At 37.8% G+C, this 20,386-nt stretch overlaps 1 protein-coding gene across 7 annotated transcripts in view; it reads left to right on the top strand.

Moving 5' to 3' along the window:
* Window positions 1–20,386, top strand: part of MPDZ (multiple PDZ domain crumbs cell polarity complex component) — a 156,963-nt gene that overhangs the window by 38,038 nt on the left and 98,539 nt on the right. For all 7 annotated transcript variants that reach the window (XM_084898209.1, XM_084898206.1, XM_084898211.1 and 4 more), the window contains exons 4-8: window positions 15,164–15,373; window positions 15,855–15,994; window positions 16,889–17,102; window positions 17,859–17,987; window positions 19,556–19,765. In XM_084898209.1, the coding sequence (XP_084754335.1) occupies window positions 15,164–15,373; window positions 15,855–15,994; window positions 16,889–17,102; window positions 17,859–17,987; window positions 19,556–19,765 (903 nt within the window). The remainder of the gene's footprint in view (window positions 1–15,163; window positions 15,374–15,854; window positions 15,995–16,888; window positions 17,103–17,858; window positions 17,988–19,555; window positions 19,766–20,386) is intronic.

The following is a 20,386-nucleotide window of genomic DNA, read 5'->3' as shown; positions in this document are numbered from 1 at the left end:
TTATTTATTTATTTATTTATTAAATATTATCTTTGTACATATACCATTGCCCCCCCCCATAGCTTTTTACTTTTAATTGCATTATTTCTAAACTCTTAATTCTCTTAATATAAAGGAACAAATAAGTTGGGGGGAAAACAGTTAATAGCCTTCCTAAAGAGAATTGCACTTAAGCAAAACATTTTATAAGCTCAAATTTATTAAGATTGTCATTTGTCTTAAATTCTGCCCCCTCATTTTAACCAGGGGGTTTTTAAAATATAAAGTAAAACTTTCATTCTGGTTTTATTTATAATTATGCTCAATTTTAAAGTAAATGAAGATAGTGGGATGGAGAGGCAATATGGCAAAGTAATATTAGTCTTCATGTGTTCATTGTTATATACAGGGGTTTACAGTGGCGATTACACAAAACAGAATGAACTGTAAACCCACTTTTTTCAATATGAACTGTAAACCCACTTTTGCACATACTTGCCTGTAAGGTTTCGTTTTATTTTTATTTTCTCTAAGCAGATTGTGAACAGTGAATCCATTTTGTCTTCTGAAAATGTAGGACTGGTAGGAAAAACACTGCAAAAATTCTAACATGTCGTTTGCCTAAATTTTCATTTCCTGATTACTGCTTGTCTTGACATTTAAATTAGATAAACTTCATTTTGATATCTCCTCCCCTTTGATGTAGAAATTTTCTATGTCAGCATTTTTTGATAAGAACATTATTTTTGCTTAAGCTACGTTCTTTTTACATTTTTTTTCCCCTTGGCAGTTTTGCTAAGAAAGCACAGAAGTGTTGAGATTTAAATAAAGAAAAGACATTCTGCAAATACCCGTCAACACACATGCCTAGGCTGGGTGTCTGTGCTGCGCTCCACTTGCCATTTGTTCTTCACAAGCGTGCACAGCAGTGAGGGATGGATTGTAGTGCAGGTTTGTTTGGAGTCCACTTACTGAGAATGAAAACCGTGCCATTTTCATCTTTGCATACCTCCTACCTAACAAGATACTTGACTCACACTCAGCAAATGACTACTTAATGAATGAATGCATTCATAGTTTTAAATATCCAGACTGTTGTACATTAATAATTTATCTTTCCTTATTAGAGAACTAATTTGTAACATAAATACATTAGCCAAATAAATGAAGTGGCATTGAAAATTCAGAATTTTTCTCATAGTAACCATATTGAGAAGATGTTACTCTTTCCCCTCCTCTTCCTTTTCCTCGTCATAGCAATTAGTAGGTGTTAAGTTCTTATTGTGAACTATTCTGTACAGTTACCTGTTTCATCACTACAGCAATATTATGAAGTATATAGTGTTATTTTCCACATTGTAAAGATAGGGAAACAGGGGCACAGAGAAGTTAAGAGGCCAAGCTAGCATTTGAAGGCAGGCAGGCTGGCTCAAGAACCCAGGTCTTAATCATGAAGCTGTGTCATGTTCTGTCTCGTTGTCTTCATAAACATCTTAATGAACATATTTTAATTATATCCTTGATAAGCAAGGGTTTATATTTTAAAATGAAAATGCACATGTAGTGTGTGTGTGTGTGTGTGTGTGTGTGTGTGATCATTGACCCTCTTTTTTTCCTTCTTTAGTTGTAAAATGGGAACTAAATAACTGGATCTAGCAACTCTAAGGCATAAGCCTGATGCTTACCAAGCACTTAATATTCCTTCTTCATTTGAAATTTAATTGTCTAAGGCAGTAGTTCTCAAACATTTTGGTCTCATGACCTGATTTTATTCTTAAAAATTACTAAGGACCACAATGCACTTTATTTATGTGGGTGTTTTTTTTATACATGTATTTATGAGGATATAAATTAAAATTGAGAAATATTTAAAGATTTTGTTAATAACTTTAAACTATCCGTAATAAACCCATGATATTTAAAAACTAGTGGCCCAGTGCATGGATTCATGCACCCACGGCAGAAGGTGGAATCGCATACCTTTTGAGGAATCAGGCTCTCTCCTCTCTGATTCTGGGGTGGTGTGTCACCTAAGAACTGGAGCTGCTAAGTCACCACAGCTCAGCAGCTCCTGCATTGAGCGTCTGCCCCCTGGTGGCCAGTGTGCATCATATGTACCAGCTAGTCAGGCAGTTGGATGGTCAGAGGGTGACTTAGCCTTTTATATATATAAATTAATGAGAAGGGTGGCATTGCTTTACATGTTTGCACATCTCTTTAATGTAGCATAATAAAGACAACTGGATTTTCATATCTGCTTATACAGTTGATCTGTTTGGATTTGTGATATTACTTAGTTGATACATTTAGAGAAAATCCGATGTCACACAGATATTTAGCTTGGAAAAGTTGTAATGTAGCCTTTTTAGATACTTGTGGTTATTTTTCTTTGATAGGGCTACCAAGATCTTCTTGGTAGTTTCTTAAATTTTTCCCCCCACTGATTCCCATTTTATTTTATTAATTTTTCATTTTAATTTATTTATTGATTGAGGTATTACGTATTTGTCCTCACCCCCCCCCCCCCATTACTTTCCCAACCCCTCCCACTCATGCCCTCACCTCCCTGTTGTCTTTGTCCACTGGTTAGGCTTATATGCATGCATAAAGTCCTTTGGTTGATTTCTCACAGTTAAGTTACAATGTAGAATCTGAAACCAAATCAATTAAAATTTTGTATTTTATTAAAGTCAAGTCTGTTTCTCTTGCTCTTTGAATATTTTATTTTATTTTAAATGTGTTTTTATTGATTTCAGAGAGGAAGGGGGAGGAAGAGAGAGAGAGAGAAACATCAATGATGAGAGTCATTAATGGATCAGTTGCCTCCTGCACGCCCCCCAGTGGGGATCAAGCTGGCAACCAAGGCATTTGCCCTTGACCTCCTGGTTCATATGTTGATGCTCGGTCACTGAACAACACTGGCCGGGCTGAATATTTCAAACTTATGTATAATTTTGTATATCATATTGGTCATCTGGAGAATGTGAAAAGTGGAAACATTATGTTTCATTGTATAATACAAAAAAAAATTACACTTGGAGCCTCTCATCTTATCAACAGAGTCTTTAAATTATGGAAAGTTGTCATGCTTAAGGTGGCAAATACAAGTTTTCCAAAATTCTAATTATCACTTGAAAGATCAAATTTTATTATGGCAACAATTGCTGTCAGTTGTTTTCCTTGAAGTGACAGGCTTACTTCCTTCATTTTCAAGACAGTATCTGCCATATACCTAAGTAATCACTTTTTGATATTTAGTAATTTTTTTAAATAATATCTCACGAAAAAGCATAGCTAGTTCAGATTGCAACTCAAACAATAGTGGTTTTCCTCTAGACAATAATTGTATTTTTTATGCAGCACAAGTACTTAAAAAGACATACTGTACTCCAAGCATGTGAAACTCGCAGCCTGTGGGCCACATGCCTCCTTTATTTGGCCTGGGTTAGCCTTTTAGTTTGACATGCTTGCTGTACACACTTGAGTCAAGATATTAAAAGATAAATAATTTCACTATTAATTTCATTATTCCATCAAGAACTTTTTCTAGTGATTCAGTGGGTGGGGGAATAGACTGTTGCTCCTGATGCGAGGAGATGAGAAGAATTTGCTGTCATTTTCCTTTTTCATCCTATCTCCCCCCCCACAGCAATGCAAATAATAATAAATAAATAAAAAGGTGTTATTAAAATAATCAAATAGTGTGACAAAGAAACCACTGATTTTGAAATTAGGGGAATCTAATTGGAATCTTAGTAGAAAGTCAGGATAGATGAAAGAATCCTGTTATATTTTACTTTATTGTTGGACCTAACTTTTTTTTTTTTAAGTGGTAAGCTTAAAAACATTTTTATAACACTACATAATGAAAATAGTTCAAAACAAAACTGTGACTTTTAATTTCAAGTTATTTTCTCGTCTTTATCAAAGTGTTCATATATGTTTTAGGAAATTGTTGATGGGGTGTCTGATCCTTTTGTGTATAGTATTTCTAAGTAGTTAAATTTAGACCTTCTTTAAAATTATTTTATAAAATATACATGGAGTACTCTGCATTATGCTGCCTGATGCCAACATTTTAGTGAGTATGCATTTTAATCAATATATTTTATGATCTAATTTTAAGAATGAATACAATCTTTATAGATGCAGTTTTGGATGAAAACTAGAACATGACCTGCTACTTGGTCTTTCACTTAAGTTGATGACAGTGTGTAAAAGTACAAAGTTTTGTGCTTGATTTTGTCACTTAATAAGCTAATTCAATCAGCATTGGCTTTGGTTGGTTGGTAATCACCCATATATAGTTGACTACCGAAAGAGAGAAGACAAGAATCTTACTTACTCTTTAATACATTTTCTTCCTTAGGTTTAAGTGTTCTTGGCTTTCCATCTTGAGTTTCATCTTTCATAGTTTATCCTTTTTAGCACAGGGGGATTTTGAAACTATGTTCTTTATACACAGGGACAGGAAGAGAAAATTTTCATTTTGATTACTTACTAACTCCTTAAATATTCATTTTAAAACAGTTTTTATTTAGCTAAACATTCTTGGGTGAAGGAATTATTCTCTAAAGTCAATCTCCTTACCTTTTAATTTGATCAGCTAATGATAGTCAACAGCTACTTTAAAATATCTACAAACTATAATGTGGTTTTTAGACCACTGTCTGCTTTGCTACTCAAAAATCGTATCTAGTAAAAGAAAAGTGGGTGAACTAATCCTGGTGGAGTAGTTTCATAGGGTATTTAACATAGTAGTGATTATAGAAAGCATTTATTTGCCTCTTTCTCTTCAACTAGAGCCCAGTGTCTTGAATATTTGAGGTGCTCACTAAGTATTTAAATGAATGAAAGGAAGGTCTCATAGAAAATGTAAAATTATGCTTATTTCATTTGAAAATGTCCCTCACCCCTTTATAACTTGCTGCTACATTTTGTATCTTGTGTACTTCAGGAGCTGTGAGCGACTTTATGTCCAAAATAGTCTCATCACATTAAGTTAATCCCCTTTGAACATGCAACTCAATTTCTTTGATTAGCTTTAAAAAATAAGGAGCATTAAATCAAAGTGCCATCATCAATTATTGTGCTAGGGATTTTGCCTGTTCAATAATGCATCAGAGTTGTGCTCTAATCAGTATTTCACTGAAAGATTTATGTAAAAGGAGGTTTGGTTTGCAACCTCCTTTGGTTACAAACTTGAAATGCAGTTCTATTATGTATAAAAAATATTTTTCCTGTGATTGCTACAGTTTTAGGTGCTGTATTTCATTGAATACCCTCAACATTCCATCCATCTTTGATTTCATATTTGGGACCAGTTCCAGAGAGTGTTTCATAGCATTTTTGACAATTCACATTATTTTTGTTTTGCAAAAAAAAAAAAAAAAAAAGTACAAGGTGCAGGTTTTAAAAAGTCTCCATTTTTATGAGGTTCATCTGTTTTGTCAGGTTCCCCAGAGAGTGCCTATTTCTTATTTCTCATTATATTAAGGAATTACAAACAAAAAATGGGAAATCAAACTGGCAATATAAGTTTATACATTTTTTTTTGAAGTCTGTGAAATCAGGATTGCAAAAGAAGTGGTCATTTTTCTTGCTTCAAAATAATATACATTTGGCTTTCAAATGATCGAAATGTAATACCCATAAAATGTCCATAGTGCTTGGATCATTTTATTCTCATTGCTATACTGAGCAATCAAAGTTGCAGTAACAGAACCACAAGTAAATTTTGTTTGATCCTAAGCAGTCATCTTTGTAGACAGTACTTTGGAGAGATTGATGTTAGCCATTAAAATAGAACTAAACACATTAACTTCCTTTTCAATTAACAACCCAGGAAGGATAGATGAAACTTAAGAAGACAATATTTCAATATTTTTATAGCAGATTGAGTTATGTGACTCTGCATATTTGAAGAATTTGGTTAAGCTTAAGTACTTAAATCATATTAATATAATAAAAATATTTAAGTAATTGATTTTTGGGCTATTTTTGGAATGACACTAATTTTATAGAATATGTATTATTATTGAAGAAAAAAAAATCATAAAAAGCAGTTTATAATTTTGAGATCTCTCAATTATGTCAACCTAGTACCAGGGTCTACAAGTATAAGATAACATAATGGTTATTTTTTCTTCTTATAATTTGAACTGCAGATAAATGATTACAAGTTTCAAAAATGTATAATTGTTGGGGGTAAAATGCATTTGCTGACGATTCATGTTGACTTGAGTACCTGTTACATGATTTATTCTGGGGATGGAAATCAGCCCGTTAAATCCATAAGAAGCCTGAGGAAGGTCATCCATCACAGTAATAGAGTGAGCTCCATCTTCAGATGGACATGTATTCTCTATTGCCCCCTTTACTTAGGGTGAATGCCTGGTAATTGAACTGTAAATTCAGTGTCATAAAAGGTTTAGCGTGATATGTAAAGGCTATTTCTACTTTTTTTAAAGGGAAATAGTTTTATGTCATCCATTGTAATGTCCAGGTTCTGTGTTCTGGTTGTATTAGTTATTTTTCAAACTTTTAAAAAAAATGTTCAAAAATAGTTTACAGTAAAGGGCAAAATTATATAGCTCAAGGATGTTTTACAAATCAAATGTACACATATAACCCTTCACCTAAATCAAAATACAGACAGTTACCACCACTCCGTAAGACTCTCGATGTCCCCTGAGTCAGTCCTAATATTCTGCCTAAAAGAAATCACTATGTTTTGTGTAGCCTATCTGAGATATAATTAATATATAACATCTTGTAAGTTTAAGATACAGAACATGATATTTGACATACATATATATTGTGAAATGAATGCCAAAATTGGGTAAGTTACCCATGAATTTACATAATTACCTGTGTGTGTGTGTGTGTGTGTGTGTGTGTATGTGTGTTGAAAACATTTAAGAATATTTAAGATCTACTCTCTTAGCAGTTTTCAAGTGTGCAATACCGGATCGTTAACTGTAGTCACCATGGTGTATAGATCCCCGTAACTTATCTATCCTCTAACTGGAGGTTCGTACCTTTGGCCACCATCTCTCCATCTCTCCCTGCCCCAAACCTCTGGCAACCCCCAAGATGCTCTCTTTCTATGAGGTTAGCTTTTTTAGATCCCACGTAAAAGTCAGATAACACACTGTTTTGACTTTTATCCCATAAATAAGTATTTGAATTTTATATAAATGCAGTCTGAGTGTGTGTGTGTGTGTGTGTGTGTGTGTGTGTGTATGAGTGTGTGAAAAGAGGTGATATGCAAATTAGCTGGGAAGCCTTAAGGCAGGGGTCCTCAAACTTTTTAAAGTGGGGGCCAGATCACGGTCCCTCAGAGAGCTGGAGGGCCGGACTATATGAACTACTAATTCCTACTGTAACACCTTGGCTGCGCTCACTGCCCAAAAAACCTGGCGGGCCGGATCAGACTCCTCTGCGGGCCGCATGTGGCCTGCAGGCCATAGTTTGAAGACCCCTGCCTTAAGGTGTCAAGACCTGCTCAGGAGGCATTGCATACGCAGATGGCTGGGAGGCTATAGGCCTTGGAAAAGGCCGAGTATGCCATCTGAGGTGGGGGGTTGTGTCTGCTTCCCAAGCCTACAGCCTGGGAGGGAGAGGCTGTAAGCTTGGGAAGTGGCTGAGCCTGGAATCGGAGGAAAGGGGAAAAAAATCAATGGAAATTTATCCTCAGGTGAGGATTAAAAGAAAAATAAAGAAATGCCATATCTTATGAAAGGCACAACTTGAAAATGCCTAAAGAAAGTAGTCATTTTTTCATGGTGAAGGGGCTGGATTCCGTGTTGATGAAAACACCTTGGTGGCTGTGGTGACTGGCAGTGGCTGCAGCAGCAGGGTGATGGGGCTGGCACCTTCTTCTGATCAGCCTGATTGCCTCCTGCAAAGGCAGGCCAGACTGCTCCAACAGGGAGCGGGCCTAAGCCGTCAGTAGGACATCCCCTGACATATATCTCCCAGTATGTGAGAGGGGGCAGGCTGGGCTGACGGACCCCTCCCCATTATAAGAATTTCATGCACCAGGCCCCTAGTTATAGATAAAGCCTGTTTTTGCATGGACATAATTTTTTAATCTCTCTACAGTAGATGTCCAGGAGTATAATTACTATGCTACATGGTAAATGCATGTTTAGTACTTTTTTTAGAAACTGACAATTGTTTTTCAGAGGGGTTCTAACATTTTACCTTTTTACCAGCAATGTCTGAGCAATCCATTTCCTCCATATCCTCTTCAGCATTTGGTGTTGCCACTGTTTTTTTTTTTATGTAATCATTTTGATAGGTATATAGAATACTAGTATTCCAGTGCACAAATTTGTGCACAGGTGGGAGTCCCTCAGCCTGGCCAGCAATCAGAGCTGATCTGGGGGGCCAGCCAGGGGGAGGGACCACAGGAGGTTGGCTGGCTAAAGGATGTTGGCTGTGGGAGTGCACTGAACACCAGGGAGCAACTCCTGCATTGAGTGTCTGCCCCCTGGTGGTCAGTGCACATCAAAGCAACCAGTTGACAGGTCGACCGGTCTGGTTGTTTGGTGGCTTAGGCATATATATATATATATATATATATATATATATTCTTTGTGCTTTTCTTTTGCATTTATCTAATGTGTAATGATGTTGCAAATTTTTTATATTCTTATTTGAAATCCATATATCCCCATTGTTGGAAAGTTTTTACTGATTTTCTAATTGGAAATATGTACTTAACTATTAGTTTTAGTTTTCTTTATATAGGCCTGATATGAGTTGTTTGTCAGATGCCTGTGCCCTTAATTTATTTGTTTTTTACTTTAATTAGTACTTTCACTACTTCCTGGAAATCGCAAGGAACTTAATGCAGTTAAGCCCTATTGACTCTACTCCTGTGTTTTGTGTGATTATCCTGCAGTACTTTAAGTTTACATATATTTAAACCTCAGCCCTAGCCAGTTTGGCTCAGTAGATAGAGCATTGGCTTGCGGACTGAAGGGTTCCAGGTTTGATTCTGGTCAAGGGTACATGCCTAGGTTGCAAGCTTGATCCCCAGTAGGGGGAGTGTAGGAGTCAGTCAATCAATGATTCTTTCTTATCATTGATGCTTCTATCTCTCTCCCTCTTCTTTCCTCTCTGAAATCAATAAGAAAAAATATATTAAAAAATAAAACTCAATAAGTTCAGATTGTTTATTGTTTTAAGCAATTTCTATTGATTTACTAGTCCCAATTTTAAATTCTTCTTTGTGCTCTTCAATCTTTTCTGCGTTAGGGAAATTGAACCAGGGATCATTTTCTTTCCTTGAAAGGAACGGTGGTGGGCACAGGGGTGGGTTCAACCCATCCTCCATGCCCCGCCCAGCCCTTCCTGCCACGGCCTTCAGTCCCATGTCTGCCAGCAGCCCCACTCCCACTGCCGCCACTGCTCCCACGTGCTAACAGGCACTAGCCCTGTGTGCACCCACAGATGGCACCTAGCGAAAGGGACTGGCACTGGGCATTGGCAGCGGTGTGAGCAGTGGCTCAGCTGCCGGCTCCAGGTGTGAGTGGTGCTGGCACCGGCAGCAGGTGCGAGTGCTAGGTGGGACTGTGGCATGCAGGAGCAAAGAATTTTCAGTAACAACCAGAGGCTCGCCTGATGACAGCGACTGGTGTCCTGCCTTGCTCCACCATCCTGCCACTACCCATCGTGTTCCACCCTCTGCCACCTGATGCCAATGCCTGCCATGTTCCATGCGCACCCCTGGTGGTCAGCGGACGTCATAGCAACTGTTTGTTCAGTTGCTCTGATGTTTGTCTATTTGAATATACCCTTTTATTACATAGGACATATAAAAGCCTAAGCAACCGGTAGGATGGAACAACCAGTCGACCAGTCACTATGATGTGCTCTGACCACTAGGGGGCAGATGATCAATGCAGGAGTTTCCACCTGATGGTCATTGCACTCCCACGGCCAACCTCCCATGGTCCCTCCCTGATTGACCTGATTGCAACCACCTGTGGCTCCTTCCCTTCCCCACCCCCTCCCTCCCCAAGCCAGCCAACCTCCCTCAGCCCCTCACGCTGTCTGGCTGGCACCAATTAAAACCCATTAATTAATTTATATATTTATTTACTATGAACATAAAAGGCCTTTTTAGATTGAAATATTCAGCCAGATGTTAAATATTAAACACATAGTGATTTGGTAACTATTGCTCATTTACTAGCAACTGCCATAAATTATACAGATTGTTTATCTATATGTAAAAACCACTATAGTTGTGTTTCCTTCTGTTTGTTTAATATTCTAAACAGCAAGTAGGTTATTTTTATTAAACATTTCTACTGTATGCTGTGAACAAGCTTACCAAAGAAAATAAAATCCATTCTCAATTCTCAAGGAGAGCAGTTCAGAATGCTGTTTTAATAAAGTCATAGCAAAATCTGAAGGGGGCTTTGTGCTTTTTTATGGGCATAAACTTGAAAATTTAAAAACAAGCCTTTTGTATGATAACATTAAATTATAGTTTTTACATGTGTGATCCCTTTAATTTTTGCTTTTCTTTTTTTTTTTTTTATTCACAAGATTTATTTTTTATTTTGTGTTAATCCTCACTTGAGGATATTTTCCCATTGCTTTTTCAAATTAACTCTTTGAGCTGGGACCAGTTTGGCTCAGTGGATAGAGCGTTGGCCTGCGGACTGAAAGGTCCTGGGTTCGATTCCGGGCAAGGGCATGTACCTTGGTTGCAGGCACATCCCCAGTAGGGGGTGTGCAAGAGGCAGCTGATCGATGATTCTCTCTCATCAATGTTTCTAACTCTCTATCCCTCTCTCTTCCTCTCTGTAAAAAATCAATAAAATATATATTAAAAAAAAATAACTCTTTGTTATATTACATATGTCTCCCCCCTCCCCCATTGACCCCTTCTAGCCTACCCCTACTCCCCACCCCACCCTAATAGGGCCTTCACCACCCTATTATCTGGGTCCTTGGGTTATGAATATATGCATACAAGGTATTTGGTTGATCTCTTCCCACCCATCCATCCACATCTGCCTTCCCTCTGAGATTCCACAGTGTGTTCCATGCTTCTATGTCTCTGGATCTGTTTTGTTCATCAGTTTATTTTGTTCATTAGATTCCATGAACATATGAGTGAGATCCTGTGATACTTTCTCTGACTGGTTTATTTCACTTAGTGTAATACTCCATTTTTGTGAACCTCAAGGGCCAGGAGGAGACAGGAAGAGTCATTAACATTGGCTAAACCTCTCACATATTTGGAGAAAACACTGATATTTAACACTTTTATACATTTTTATATAATAACTAGTGGCCTGGTGCACGAAATTTGTGCATGGGGGCTAGGGGGTGTTCCTTAGCCCAGCCTGCACCCTCTCCAATCTGGGACCTCTCGAAGGATGTCCTACTGTCGGTTTACAGGGATCGGGCCTAAACCGGCAATCGGACATCCCTCTCACAATCCGCGATTTCTGGCTCCCAACTACTTGCCTGCCTGCCTTCCTGATTGCCCCTATCTGGTTCTTCTTGGCAGCCTATTTGATGTTTAACTGCTCCCCTGCCAGCCTGTTTGCCCCCAACTTCCCTCCTCTGCCAGCCTGGTCACCCCTAACTGCCCTCCTCTGCAGGGTTCATCACCTCCACTTGTCCTCCCTTGTAGGCCTGGACCCACTCAACTGCCCTCCCTTGAAGGCCTGGTGCCTCCCAACTGCCCTCCACTGCTGGCCATCTTGTGTCCATATGGGGGCAGCCATATTGTGTGTTGGTGTGATGGTCAATCTGCATATTACTCTTTTATTAGATAGGATAGGTACAAGGGTGGGGCCAGCTGGTTTGTCCTGAAGGATGTCCCAGATCAGGGTGGGGGTTCCCTTGGGATGTGGGGTGGCCTGGGCGAGAGGCCTGTGGTAGTTTGAAGGCTGACCACAACCCCTGGCGACCCAAGTGGAGGCCCTGGTATCTGGAATTTATTTACCTTCAACAATTGAAACTTTGTAGCCTGGAGCGGAGCCAAGCCTTCTGCTTGCTCCATGGCTGCCGCCATTTCTGTTTGGATTTGTTTACCTTCTATAATTGAAATGTTGTAGCCTTGAGTGGAGGCTTAGGTCAGCAAGGGCAGGCGGAAAGCTTGGCTTTGGTCATTGTCTGGGAAAACTAAGCCTCTCTCCTGCTCTCTCTGGTAACAGCCATCTTGGTTGGGGTTAATTTGCATACTCGTTCTGATTGGCTGATGGTCGTGGTTTGTGGGTATAGCAGAGGTATGGTCAAGTTGCATATTACTCTTTATTAGGTAGGATATACTTGCTCTGGTCCTATAGCTTTCCCCTTAGGATGCCCTTCCATTTTGTCTTACATGTATCAGAGCTTATACTTCATCAGTTGACTTCATATGGACACACTGTGTTCTTGGAATGTTATTTTTCATTGGGCCTTTCCATAGTAAAAATCCAAATATTTTTCCTATGAAATACCCTGTAGGCCTTAGGTCTGGGTGTGTGGGATCTTTAGCATGTCAAAAACTTCATTATGCCATCTGCTTCTACCTGAGCAGTGTATCTTCTGCTGGCAAGCTTCATTGAAGTGCCATGGCTCAGGATAAAAAAAATAAGCAGGTTTGGCATAGGAAGCTTGTTTTTGAAAAAATAATAATTGATCGTGTGCCTGCTCTAGATTTAAAATACCCATTTGAAAGGATTCCCAGAAGCCTCTTCTAAGCATATTGATCTCTTTTTCATCTGTGGTTGAAGATAGCAATTATTATGGTTGAATAATTGGTAACTTTGGTAAGTTGTTGAGTTTTCTGTTTTATTTTGAAGGATATGTAACTCTTAGGCACAGATTGGTGATACATGGTGAAATATTTTGATAACTTCTGATGATGGCAGCTCTTTATCTAATATTTTATTTGCAGAAATTATATCTTAAATGACTTCTTTCTATATATAATACAAAGATGATAAGAATGCCATGATGAAAAAAAAGCTAGCTAACTTATACTGTGTCTGCTATATACTGTGTGTGACTTTGCTAATTTTGTCCCTTGTAAAATGAAAATAAAGTTATTTGGACGCTTGTTGGGGAGATGATATCAGAGTAGGCCCTTATAAAATCCATAGACATTTATTCTGCAAATGTTTGTTGAATGTCAACTCTATGTAGGCACTCTTCTAGATAATGAGGATGTAATTCAGAGTAAAGTAGTCAGATTCCTCTGCTGGAGAATTCCACAGTCTAATCTGTCTTGACAGATTGGGATGAAAGCTTTGTGGCAGTAGGGTACATGCTAGGTGGCAACAAGCACCATGAAGGAAAACGGGGCTGGGCAAGCTCCTGGAATACTTATTTAAAAAGAGGCACAATGCTTATTTAAAAAGAGGTGCCGGCCGGGACCGGTTTGGCTCAGTGGATAGAGTGTGGGCCTGCGGACTGAAAGGTCCCGGGTTCGATTCCGGGCAAGGACATGTACCTGGTTGCGGGCACATCCCCAGTGGGGGGTGTGCAGGAGACAGCTGATCGATGATTCTCTCTCATCGATATTTCTAACTCTTTATCCTTCTCTCTTCCTCTCTGTGAATAAATCAATAAAATATATTTTTTTAGAAAAATAAAAAAATAAAAAGAGGTGCCAGGGAGGACTTCTGTGTGGTGGCATTGAGCACACTTAAATGGAAGAAGTAAGCCTGTAGATAGTTGGGAGAAGGATGTGCCTGGCTGATAAAGGGGGCAGCATGGCAGTTTGAGGAAAGGTGAAGTGTGGTCAGTATAGCTGGAGCTGTGGGGACACAGTTCAAGGGGATGAGTTCAGAGACTGATTCTGAAACGCAATTGGTATCGCCTTGCTGATAAGTAGTTACAGATATAAAGTTAGATTCCAGACAGTATATAGAAATAGGAAATCGTGATTGGCTGTTTGCACTCTGCTGTCAATTATTTGGCTTTGGCTTGGGGCTTCTATAACAGGCACACAAAAGTAAGCATAGAAAGAACACTTTTCCAGAATGGGATTATTTGTCATTGTTGTTGTTTACCTTATATCATTGTATCTGGAATTTGCCAGTTTGTGAAGTTTGAAGGTACCGTCCTCCAGATTGGCATCGCTGCCTAAGACCTTTGAGAGCAACAGCAAAGGAGTTAAAACTCCAAATACAGAGTTAGACGGAAGACCCTCCACAAGACAGAACCAATGGCCAGTTTAGGAGGTTTGTTCCCAAAACTACCCTCCAACATTTAACAAGAAGGACCAAAGAACTTACTGAGCTACTAAGCTCCTGGGTGTGGTCTATTTTAGGGAAATGATACAGGTCAGATATTAGCTGAAGGAAGAGACACATAGCTCAGTCTGGTAGGATTTCAAATCAGAGCTTTTATTTTTCTTAGGAAGTATCTTCCCCCAAATCTATGCATGGCAGTATGCGTGGCGCATTGCCAGCCAGCAAGCTCACCTGAGCTCTGTGTTCGGAGTTTTTATTTGAACATCATTTCATGGGTATGATTCATTGATTGATTGCCCAGGTGGCTGAACATAGTCTAGAATTGGAGCTCCTATCTCCTGACCTTGAGGCCTCCCATGAATAACAAAGACACTCTTATTGTCTGGGAAACCCCAGGAGTTTAGCATTTACTTCCTAGGAGCCAAAGACAAAAGGCAGACTGCTCTTCTTCGGGGAAGACCAAATTCTTTGCTACACACATTGCTATAAAAATTCATACAATATGGAAAGGAAATGACCCCCTGGAGTCCCATGTCTCTGGAATAACTAGTGTTAGTATTGCTTGTTTGTTTTATATTGTTCCAGCGTTTAATAAAGTTCATTGAATTGTACATATTATTGTACAACTACAACTAGCTTTTTTTTTTTTTTTTTTTTTTTTTTTTTACTTTAAGGTGTATATGGGTGTGTGTATGTTTTTGCATGTATTTTAACAAGTAACCTGAAGTTGAACACTGGATATAATTAGTTTATAAATATTTTGTCATCTAATAAATAATGGTGCATTGCACATCTACACAGTTCCTTGCATGTTATTGTAATTTTTCTCATTGAAATAAATTTTTGAAATAGAATTGCTTAATTAAAAGGCATGACCACTAATTCATTATTTCTCCTCTTGGGTTGTTTTCTGTTTTTAATAGTTTATGGAATGTTGAAATTGTTAATGATTTTTATATTACTCTTAGGTAAACATTGCAACTTCAGCAATTTCAAATGTTGAATGTACCCATATTCCACATCTCAGCCCGGCTGTAATTACTACTCTGCAAAATGAATCATTTTTGTCATCCCAAAACAATGGAAATCTGGAAGTACTTACAGCTTCAGGTACTCCAACCATCAATGGGAAAACTGCTTGTGATGAATTTGATCAACTGATCAAAAATATGGCCCAGGCAAGGACATTTTTTCTTTTTAGGTGTGATAGAATGTATAATATCTTAAGAATGTAATCAAGTCCTGGATAATTTGAAGAATATTTATATGTTTATCTTATGTAACATGTTAAATATACATTAAATATATATGTATTAAATGTAGTGTTAAATATATTTATTAATACATTTATAAAGTCTGTAAAATATATAATAGGAATGAAAATGAAGTAGATTTTATGTGTTTGAATGGCTCAGAGATTTTCCTGTTTTATTTCTTTAAATTATCTCATTTTCAACTGAGTATTATATGTTATGTTCTGGAAATATTCTGCAGGATAAATAAAATGTCTCATTCTAGGTGGTGAGGGACCAAGATTATTTTAGGAAAAATATTAATTTTTTGTTGTTGTTTTTTTTAAACCAAGTAATGCCACTAATAAGATGACTGTAAGTGCAAGATTAGCTTTTAGTTTTATTTCTTGTTTTGCTTCCTATGTAGGGTCGCCATGTAGAAGTTTTCGAACTCCTCAAACCTCCCTGTGGAGGCCTCGGGTTCAGCGTGGTGGGACTGAGGAGTGACAACCGGGGAGAGCTGGGGATATTTGTGCAGGAGATCCAGGAGGGCAGTGTGGCTCACAGGTGAGGCTGGCGGCCTGCTGGTCTGGGTTTGATACTGTATTTGGGAGGTGTTGATCCCCTTGGGACAATGGTCAGCAAACTCATTCATTAGCAGACCCAAATATCAACAGTACAATGATTGAAATTTCTTTTGAGAGCCAAAAACCGTCTTCTGCGCATGGGCCACGAAGTCTTAACACAACAGTACCTGCACCACGCCCGCACGTGGTATTTTGTGGAAGAGCCACATTCAAGGGGCCAAAGAGCCGCATGTGGCTCACAAGCTTCAGTTTGCCAACCACTGCCCTGGGAGAATGTAGAGAAGCAAAATGAATGAAAACAAACAAGAATCCAAAAATAAGGAGATTAATCAGTGTTTTTTTTTTGACATATTGGCATTGCTATGATAAAAAGTAAGTCCTTTTGAAAGAAGAGTAGCTAGCCATTCAATATAGTCATGACTTAATCACTTTTTAATAAGGAAAGAAAAATTTGATGGGGGCATGTTCTCAAGGTTAATAAATGGACTCTTCTGATTAGATCTTAAAATTACTTTTTAGAAAACTATGCATGTAACCCATGATGATTTAAAAAGAGATTTTATTAATATACTCAAAGCAACAAGTAAATCTATGCCTCCTTGCTTTTATTTGTAGAAGATAGGAACATCCAAGTTACAATGCAAAGGCTGGGCAGCTGAAAGAAGAGAGCTCTAAAATGGGAGGTGGCGGGGAGTTCCTTATATCCGCTGGAGCCAGAGTATATGCCTTTAAGAAGTAGAAGTCCCAGCAAAAGCTACTTAATTGTGGACATTAGGACACAGAACTAAAATAATCTGATACTACATGCCAGGAAAGCTGTCATTGTCTTGGGAGCCATCAGATTATCTTTTATCTCCTTTCTCATTCTTGATAGAGATGGAAGGTTGAAGGAAACTGATCAAATCCTCGCTATCAACGGACAGGCACTTGATCAGACGATCACGCACCAGCAGGCCATCAGCATCCTGCAGAAAGCCAAAGACACTGTGCAGCTCATCATTGCCAGGGGCTCCTTGCCTCAGCTCATCAGTCCCATAGTTTCCCGCTCCCCATCCGCGGCCAGCACCATTTCTGCTCACTCTAATCCGGTGTGTATGTAAGATTTTCACAAGGAATAGAACCCATTTTTCTACTTCTTTTTAAAATTTTTTTTACAGGTTTCTAGATGACTATTTTACATTTTCCTTAGCTTCTTGGTATCCCTTGAGTTTTTGCCTTTTTATCCTTTTATCTCTCCCTTGCCCGGATAGTTATTATTTAATTTTGATAAGTTTCTGGCTTCTAAAACAATTTTTGCCATCTTTTGTATAGTTTCTCTTTTATTTGGTAACATCTCTTAAATAAAATTAAAAAATAGACCTTTTACAAAATTGACTCTATCTGCCGACAGATATTATTTTGAGTTTGCTTTGTAATTTGTCTATTATACTCTGATTATTGTTATAGTTAGCTGTCTATGATGGCTTTAAGAAGTAATCTAATTTGGAATCTTGCAAGGCAGGATTATGCAGAAAAAAAATAACACATAAAAGCTTTTTTTCTTGATCTTTCTTTTATTAAAGAAAAAAGTTCTACAAACAATCTCCCAAATCAGTGCCTATCTTTACCTTGTTAAATGTGGTCACTGTAAAATGATGTATTGATAATTTCAAGATTGATTATGCAGTAGCAATCTTTTGAAAGGGAAGTGTAACTAAACAAGAGACAAGTCTTGTGACTCGTTTTTATGTTTGAGCTCAATTATTTAATACTATTCATAAATAATTTCCACAGAAATCTCAACTGTAATGAAAATTTCATGTTTCCCTAATTTGTTCAGATTCTTATAGGAGCTTTGTTTTCAGGTTCACTGGCAGCATGTGGAAACTATTGAGTTGGTGAATGATGGATCTGGTCTGGGATTTGGCATTGTCGGAGGAAAAGCAACTGGCGTCATAGTAAAAACCATTCTGCCTGGAGGAGTGGCTGATCAAGTAAGCTACTCCCAACAGGTGTTCATGCTGTTTTATTAAATAACACGGCTTTGTCTTTTGCATTATCTGCCAGAAAGAAGAAACTGTGGCCTTAGACAATATCAAAGAATCGAGTTAGACTTCTGTTTTGCTGGCCTGTCCCTAAATTGTATTTTTAGAGAAATACCATTGAAAGGGGAAGATTGATCTTTAGCTAAAGGAATAGATCCCCAGACTAAAGCCCAAGTTATGGTTTTGATCATTGTAGAGGTAGGAGTTCTTTATTTTATGATCGTAAATCAAATTTATAAACCTAGTCAACTGTTTCATGGCCATATGATTCTATAGGAAAAATATATACTTTGCTGCAGTAGGAAAAAACACAAGATTCATCTGTCCTTTTAGTGTTGGGTCACTGATGTTGTCTTTGTCCATGAAACCTGGCCTGTTTTTGTCACTGAGAGTTGTACATTAAAGAATTACCATTTATGCTGGAAATGCATGTTGGCATATGTGACAAAATTTTAGTTGCTTATTATAATTTATAGTTTACTTAGACAAGTTCAGCTAATGCAAGTATATTTGTGCATTGGTTGTAACATTTCATAATGATGTTTGCTTTTACAGGTGTATTTGAACTTACTTAGGAGTCTTGTTCATCAAATTTTGTCATATTCATATGTGAAAGTCAAATTTATTGGCAGAGATATTGACAGTAACACAATAGCTTGACATTTAAGAAAGTATTAGCCAATATCTAGCAGTATCTGGTGAAATCCTCTTCATTGACAGACTTGTGATAAATAAGTTTTATCTTCATTATAGAGCCACATTGTTCAATACTGTGGGTAATTGCCAGATGTCGCTTTTTAAATTCAAATTTAAATTAATTAAACTAAATAAAGTTACAAGTTTAGTTCCTCAGTTGGTCTGGCTACATTTCATGTGCTCTCTAGTTGCATGTTGCTTGTAGCTACCGTATTGTACAATACAGGACATTTTCATCCTTGCACAAAATCCTAGTGGCCACTGTAGAGAGGCTTATAAGACTGCTTACCACTCCCCATCTATATGAATTTATACCTCACCATGATATCATCTGAAGATGAAATCTTTAGAGATATTTATAACTTAAATGGCAAGGCAGAAAATTGTGGTGTTAATTCATTGCTTTCTTGTGGTTCATACTATATTTTGTGTAATGTATATTTGTATAGTGACTTTTACTATATCTTTATTTAATGGCATTTTCTTCCTCTAACCCTCAAAAAAATCACAAAATGTCTTAATATTTTCTTATATCTAGTGGGTAGCAATCAAATTGAAAAGCTTATATCGGCTATCAATTTAAGGAATATTTGTGAATTTTAGTTACTTATATCACATTGAGTGATATTAGGCTGCTTCAAAAATGTAGTAGTTAAAAACAAACAAACAACAACCAACAGTTAAAATCACAGCCACATGTCTAGTGTCCCATGATTGATATCTCATATTGCTGATTTTTTTTATTCTCGTCCCCTCATTTAAGACTTCTCTGATGAAGGTAATGAAAGTAAAGCCTGATAAACCAATCTCTCTTTGTTCAGCATGGGCGGTTGTGCAGCGGAGACCACATTCTAAAGATCGGTGACACAGATCTGGCAGGGATGAGCAGTGAGCAAGTAGCACAGGTCCTCAGGCAGTGTGGAAACAGAGTTAAGCTGATGATTGCACGAGGTGCCCTAGAAGAGCCGGCGGCACCCCCCTCTCTGGGCATCACTGCGTCCCCATCCCTGTCCTCTACACCGGAGATGCGGGTAAGTAGGTGAAAATTAACGGGGTAGGTCATAGACAGTAGCGCCTACATGATAGGATGTTTGTTTTGAAACCAGATTTATTAATGTTTGTATATTAGTGATAGATGCACAACCAATTGACCCAGACACTAGTGTGGTGAAGGCCTTAGGATGGGGTGGCAGGTGTGGGCTAGAAGGTGGTCAGTGAGGAGATAGAGGGGACATCAAAAATACTTTGAACAATAAAGATACATTTTTAAAAAAATGAACAATAAAGATACGTTTTTTAAAATATAGAGATGTTTTGGCACAATATGTTATTAATTGGGAATAATGTGTAAAGGTGAAAAATAGATTGCTTAAAAGATTCTAGATGACTGTTTTGCATTTTTCTCTAAGCAGTACATTTCTGAGGATAATGTTCTGTAGTACAGAAAAGTTTTAAGGAATTATTTGCTACTAATATCTAAACTGTTGGATATTTTCTCTTACATTGAAGGCCCTCAGTAGGGTGTGGTAAATAAAGCTTACTAAAACCTTTTAATATTGTTTTATGTTATATCATACAACTGTTATCAAATTTATAATGATGACTCATTATCTTTCACCCAGTTACGATAAATTTTTAAACACAAGTTATGT

Source organism: Pipistrellus hanaki (genome assembly GCF_964339955.1).
Source record: "Pipistrellus hanaki genome assembly, chromosome: 11".
In the NCBI taxonomy this organism is placed as follows: Eukaryota; Metazoa; Chordata; class Mammalia; order Chiroptera; family Vespertilionidae; genus Pipistrellus; species Pipistrellus hanaki.
This window is presented reverse-complemented; position numbering and strand designations above follow the sequence as displayed.